This window comes from Equus quagga, chromosome 10, assembly GCF_021613505.1.
Source record: "Equus quagga isolate Etosha38 chromosome 10, UCLA_HA_Equagga_1.0, whole genome shotgun sequence".
Lineage (NCBI taxonomy): Eukaryota > Metazoa > Chordata > Mammalia > Perissodactyla > Equidae > Equus > Equus quagga.
Window position 1 is genome coordinate 108078669 of NC_060276.1, and position 6883 is coordinate 108085551.

General features: G+C 46.1%; 1 protein-coding gene across 2 annotated transcripts in view; it reads right to left on the reverse strand.

Moving 5' to 3' along the window:
• The window catches only part of PDHA1 (pyruvate dehydrogenase E1 subunit alpha 1), a 16735-nt gene extending 14553 nt beyond the window's left edge, over positions 1–2182 (reverse strand). For both annotated transcript variants that reach the window (XR_006890308.1, XM_046673389.1), the window contains exon 1: positions 2012–2182. Coding sequence is in view for 1 of the 2 variants with exons in the window: in XM_046673389.1 (XP_046529345.1) it covers positions 2012–2068 (57 nt within the window). In the remaining variant the exon portion in view is untranslated. The remainder of the gene's footprint in view (positions 1–2011) is intronic.
• Between the last annotated feature and the right edge of the window lie 4701 nt (positions 2183–6883).

Here is a 6883-nt window from a genome sequence, read left to right on the forward strand (position 1 = left end):
GGGGGGGGGCTGCTATTAAACAGGGTTTCAGCCCAGACACACTTAATCTAGGGTTAATACATAATTCTTCAAAATATTTTTCTCTGTGCCATAGTATAATTAATGCCACATACACAGGCAACAGGAGAACCACGCAAAATAACCAAAAGAGGAATGGCTCGAAGTAAGGAGCACTAACTCTTTCACTGTCTCTCATCAAAAAAAAAATAAGAGAAATAAATGTTATGCACAGGAATCCATTTCTACTGTAATAATCTTTTCTCTAAGAATTGTTGACTGAGTGAAATTATATTCCACTCTTGTTTTATCCAGTTAACAGATCACTGTAACCCCAAATTCATTTCTATTTGATTTGGGCTATATGATTTTTGAAGAAGCCACAGTTTTGAGGTGAAGATGAAGTGCAATTTGTATTTCATGCATTTCATTGCTGGAAGAATGGAAAGCACAACCAGGAGTATTTTGGACAGTGGAGGGACTGAGGCTCTAATTTTAAATAACTTGTCTCTGCTCATAGGGACACAGGGGTGACGGTAATTTGAAAACTCACAAATTCGCCTTTTCCTGTAGCACATCACTGATTCTATCAACGCTTTTCTAATTTAGTCCTTTAAGATTAACATAATACAGAACTAAGGTCCTGTATAATGTTGAAAATACGTTCCTATTACATACATTCAACTAAAAACTGATGTTGTGGAGATTAAACAGCCCAGTGCCTGGCATATATTAAGACCTCAATAAATGTTGGATATATCATGTGTATATGCAGAAATAAATAACGGCGAAACGTGCTTGTCCTCCAGGTAGATCCAGCTACAATTTAAATGCTAATAACTGATTAATCAAATTGTGGTTTGTAGTTATTTCAGTCAATGGGATTCCCAGCGGAGTCCACTTCCCACCTTTCCATGATCTCTGCCCATACTACCCAGAGTTGCCACGAAAGTTCGGGAGAGTTACTAGAGCCAGAACTGCAAGTGAACGCTTGGCTGCAGTTATACGGAGTGATACTACCTCTCAGTGCCCAGAGGGCAAAACGCTCGCAGCTCAGGCCTTAAGCACGTCTAAAGGCCGGAGCCATAAATAGCGCTAACCCCTAACCCCACCCTCCGAGCACCACCGCTGTTTTCTTCAGCTACTTTTACTCTAAGCGTGTGCGTGTAGGCGGGAGGGCGGCCTTCTCTGCGTTCTGCTTGGCTGCTTTTTAATTGATTGCCAAGATAAAGCTCCACGCTGAGGAAGGAAAGGGGAGTTAGGTTGTTTGTGGGGAGCTTGGCTCTGAAGCCCCTACAGAGCCGAGGGCAGGTGTTCAACAAATATACACCAAAATGGACACTCAAATAACAATTAGCGCAGTTGGCACCTCCTAGGTACCAGGTGCTATCTGGAAAGGTTTACATGTGTGTCACTCGTTTAAGCCTCATAACAACCCCAGGGTGTAAGTGCTCTTATCATCTCCATTTTAGAGATGAGGAAACTGAGCACGGGGATGTTAAACAACCAACCAAAAAAATGCAACTTGCCCAAAGTCATAGGGTTAGTAAACCGTTAGGCTGGGGTTTGCACGGAGCCGCTCAGTCTCCGAATTCCATGCTAAGACATACACGGCCTCTCGGCCGAGAGGAGTAAAGTTAGGAAGATCTGCAATGAGCGGGCCGGGAAGGGGGACAACTGGAGACTCGAGGGCGCCTAGGGCTCCTTTCCTCTCCGCAGTGACCGAAGGGGCGCTTCTGAGGCACCCCTGCTAGGCCGGCCGGCGCCCAGCCCGCGCTGACCTCCAAGCGCACCCTGCCGAGTTGCCCCTCCCCGTCGGGCCACGCGGCCGCTCCTCCGGGCCAGGAGCCGAGCGCACGGCGCGGAGGTAAAACAAAGGCCTGTAGCTTCCCGCGCCCCACCGCGCTCTGGGCGGCGCCCCACCGCGCGGCCCCGAGGCCCAGCCGGGCCTCCCGCCTCTGGCCGTGCCTCAGCCCCGCTCGCGCTCCACCCCGGCCCGCTCGCGCCGCCTCACCGGCTTCTGGGCGACGCCCGACAACACACGGGAAACGGCGGCGAGCATCTTCCTCATGGAGCGCGGGCAGGGACGGCAGCTGCAATTCCCACCGACCTAAAAGTTGCTACCCAGGCCTCTCCAAGTCTCCTTCAGGCGCCCGGAGCGGACGCCACGCCTTAACCTCGGCGCGGCGCGACGGAGACGGAGAGACGTCATGCGCCGCGCCGGGCCGCGGGCCAACCAGGACGGCTCCCAGGGCGTTCCCCGCCCACCCAAAGGGCCCACGGCCGCCCATTGGGTGTCGGCCCCAGCGCGGGCGGGGCTGAGGGCTCCTTTCGTCACCACGCAGTGGGCGGGTTAGGAGCCCGGGACCTGAAGGCGCCTGCGTGGGAAAGTGGGGCCCGCCTTCCAGGGTCCCGCGGGAAAAGCGCCTCTTTCTTAGATTTTGCGCCACAGATTAGCCGTGCGCGATTGGAAATCGTACAGGCCAGTCCTACCGTGCGCCGAGTCCTGCCGGTACTGCAACTTTGCAGGCTTCGCTCAGTATACAGGATGATGATTAACAGCATGGTCGGTGCCAAAATACAGAACATCTGGTTTCTAGAAATAGTTCTGCTGCTAACTTGTCTTTAAGAGATCGTGTAACAGTTGTAAAATGCTGCCCTTTTTACTTGAGCTAGGATCCAAAAATCGATTCCCCAAGTAAATATTGAGAGATCAATGGGAAAAACCTTTGGCTCTAGTTATTGGTTCACAAGCTCAACATGAGTTAGCAGCAGCATGACACGGTTGATAAAAACACACACAAAGAAACACAAAAGCAACTCTAGGCTCTATTCAGAGAAGTTCCCAAGTTAGAGGGCTGGTTGTCTGATAGCGGGATTGCATTTGGGGTACTGGGTTCAGATTTGGGCTCCACATTTTAAGGGGGATAATGACACAAATGACTGGAATCCAGAGGACAGTAGTCAGAATAGCGAGGGGCTGAAATTGTGACTTGTGAAGAATGATTAAAGGAGTTAGGAAAAAATGAGACAAACTTGGGGTGGGCTAGGTTATGTTTTGTTAACATTCGACCTCCACATTTCAGTCACTTCAAGAATTTGAAGTGACTCAAGTCACCTTGTTCATACGAAAGGTCCCTCATGGCTTGACTGGGGCTCTGATCCATGTTGTCCTCACTCTGGAGCCCAGACTGATGGAGCAGCCTCTGTCAGGAACTTAGCTTGTCTCATGTTAGAGGGAAAAGAGATAATTTAAACTGGCTCTCAAAGATTCTATGCAGAAGTGACACATGTCACTTCCTCAATTTCCACAGACCAGAGCTAGTTACCCAACCTTGTCTGAGTTCAACAGAGTGAAGTATAATCCTGTCGGGAGGGAGAAAATTGAATGAACAGTAAAACCACAGAGGACTAAGTACATCTTCATACATTTTCAGGCCTATCGTGTTCCAGGAGAAAGAGCTATTGTATGCATGTGTGTGTGTGAATAAAATGATTTCAGTTCAGTATAACAATGAATTTTCTAACAATGAGAACTGTCCAATGAGATCATTCCCTGCAGTGTCACCAAAAGTATTCCAAGCAGAAGTTCAAAGCATGACCAGCTGTCAGAAGGCTAGAAAAAGGAGTTGGGGCCTGGCAGGAGCCTGGACTGAGAGACCTTGTTGATTTCTTCCACTTCTATGACCAGGTTACAGTGAGAATAACACCCCTTAAAGGAGAGAGAGGGGACGTTAAAAGGCAGGGACAGAAGTGAGAGCCATTGCACAGCATGACTGCAGCCGATGCTGCTGCCGGTTGAATATGAAGCATGAAGACAAGGGAATGAAAAGCCTTGGAGGCCAGATGTCCAGGTCATGAGTAGAAGCTGATCTGGATTGTTTGGGACATGCTGACCTTGAGGCAGTGATGGAAGATGTCCCCTAAGAAGTTGGAGTTGTAAGCCTGAAAATATAGCTAGAAATATGAATTTGGGAGTTATTTGCGTAGGGGTGATGTTGATTGTGTATGTCAAAGAGCACTGTAGAACATATGAATATAAATTCATTCATTCATTCATTCAACACCTATTTATTGAGCACCGACTATGTGTCAGGTGCTGTACTAGGCATTGGGGCTATAGCAAGAACCAAGTACAATATAGGCTCTATTCTCACCAAGCTTACAGTCTAGTGAAGGTAATTAACACGTGCACATAAACATATATTATACGAACATATAATACTAACGATAAATGGTGTGAAGAAAAATTAAACAGGGTAAGGGGGTAGAGAGTAATAAGAGGAGGGTCAGAAAGGCTCTTCTGAGGAGGGGACATGTGAGCAGAGACGTGAATGCAATCGGGGAGCAGACTATGCAAAGATCCCAATGAGAGCTTAAGGGATCAACAAATACAAATGCCCTGAGGTGGAAATAAATGTTGTATATTAGAGGAGGAGCAAGAAGAGCAGGTGACTAGAGTGGCACAGAGCAGGCAGAGAGCCATGGGAAACGAAATAGAGAAGTGAGAAACCAGAACAGGTAGGGCCCTAGTAGGGTTTTTTGTTTCTTGGTAGGAAATGGAATTTTGTTTTGAGTGGGATGGGAAGCCATTGGAAAGATGGGAGCAGGGAAGTGACACGATTTAATTTCCATTTCCACTGAACACTTAAGACCTCCTACAAGATACTGATTAATTACAAAGGTTAAAATTGTAACTTCACAGTGGAGAAATGAGGGAATCCAGTTTTTAATAACGAGAATATTTTCTTTGCACTTTTTTTTGGTCAGAAATGTCAAAACCAGATTTGGAAGTAACCTTGAAGGTGACAGATGCTTGAAGGTGACAGACACATTAAAATTGTAGTTAATAGTCATTGGCTGTGAGCCATAGTAATGTCTTCTGTGCTAGAACATTAACAAAGGACTCTTGCATCTGGAGGAGGGGAGGCTGGGGAGATGAAGAAAAAATTGCAAAACTCAGGGATGGAAGAGAAAGTCTTAAGAAAGAGGAGGGTAGAAATAACAAGTGTTGGAGAGGATGTGGAGAAAGGGAACCCTCACGCACATAATTGGTGCAGCCATTATGGAAAACAGAATGGAGATACTGCAAAAAAATTAAAAATAGAGCTACCATATGATCCAGCAATTCCACTTCTGGGTATCTATCTGGAGAAAAAGAAAACACTAATTCAAAGATATCTGCACCCTCATGTTCATTGCAAGATTATTTATAATAGTCAAGATATGGAAACAACCCGAGGGTCCACTGATGGATGAATGGATAAAGAAAATGTGGTGTATATACAACGGAGTATAATTCAGCCATAAAAAAGAAGGAAATATTATCATTTGCAACAACATGGATGGTGTTATGCCTAGTGAAATAATTCAGTCAGAGAAAGACAAATAATGTATGATCTCACTTATTTGTATAATCTAAAAGATGAAAACAAAAAACCAAGCAGATAGATACAGAGAACAGATTTGTGGTTGCCAGAGGCGGGGGCAAATGGGTGAAAGGGGTCAAAAGGTACAAACTCTCAGTTATAAACTAAATAAGTCCTGAGGATGCAATGCACAGCATGGTGACTATGGTTAATAATAGTGTACTGCATGTTTGAAAGTTGCTGAGAGAGTAGATCTTAAAAGTTCTTATCACAAGAAAAAATTTTTTATAATGACGTGTGGTGAAGGCTGTGAATTAGACAATATATACATATATCAAATCATTATGTTGTATATCTGAAACTAATTTGTCAATTATATCTCAATAAAAAAAGAAAAATAACATTTCTTAAAGGAGAATAAACTTTAAGAGTCTCTATAATAATTAAAAAAGGAAAAAAGAGGCGAGCTTCAGAGTTGGGTGGAACTGGAGCTGGGGGCCACCTCCTCTTCTCTGGCACTCCTGCCCGGCCAGTTTATGACCAGCTTCTCTGGGTGAAGCTGGAGTGAAACCAGCAAACAGCCATTAATGATTAGGTAGCTAGCAACTAAAGTATTTTTTTGCAATTACTAATTATAGCTTTTAGTTGCTTGCCCACCCATTGTTAACCACGCTACTTAGGTAGTGTATTATCCAGCTCTCACTAGCTTGCTATAGACAGCATCTCCCTGGTGCCTGGCTTACCACAGTAATGGATGTTTGAGCTGTTTTTCAGGTATTAGGACCCCCTTGTCCGGTTCAGGCCAGTTGAGACCACCAACCTATCAAATGGGCCTGCGCAGGTGCCTAAGTGACCTTTTGACATCAAAGGGCTGAAAACTGCACCCTCAGATCATGCCAATGCCAGCATTTTGTGAACATGCGTCCAATGAAGAGCCATGAAGCTTGACTACACCGCACAGATCATCAGTTCCCTCACCGCTCCTCATCTCCCCGTAAACATCCCTGAGTCCCCATCTTCGGGGAGGCGGATTTGAGACTCCTTCTCCCACCTCCTCGCTTGGCTGCCTTGTGATTAAATCCTCTCTCTGCTGCAATCTCATCGTTCCTGTGATTCGGCTTATGGGCAGCGGGCAAAAACGAACCTGGTTCGGTAACAGGAGGATTTAGATCAGAGATCCTGAAATATGCCTTTAGACCTTTCCTTTGCAAAGCCACCCTACAAGTACTTAATAAAGGTGAATTTTAGGGCAAACCCTGGTCCTTACCAGGCCTTTGGCTTTCTTGGTGGGAGCCACCTCCCCCTCCATGGATGACAGAATAGAACAATCAGGGGCCAGCCTGGTGGCATAGTGGTTAAGTTGGCACACTCCACTGTGGTGGCCCAGGGTTCACAGGTTCAGATCCCACATGTGGACCTACACACGGCTCATCAAGCCACCTTGTGGTGACATCCCGCATACAAAACAGAGGAAGATTGGCACAGATGTTAGCTCAATGACAGTCTTCCTCAAGCAG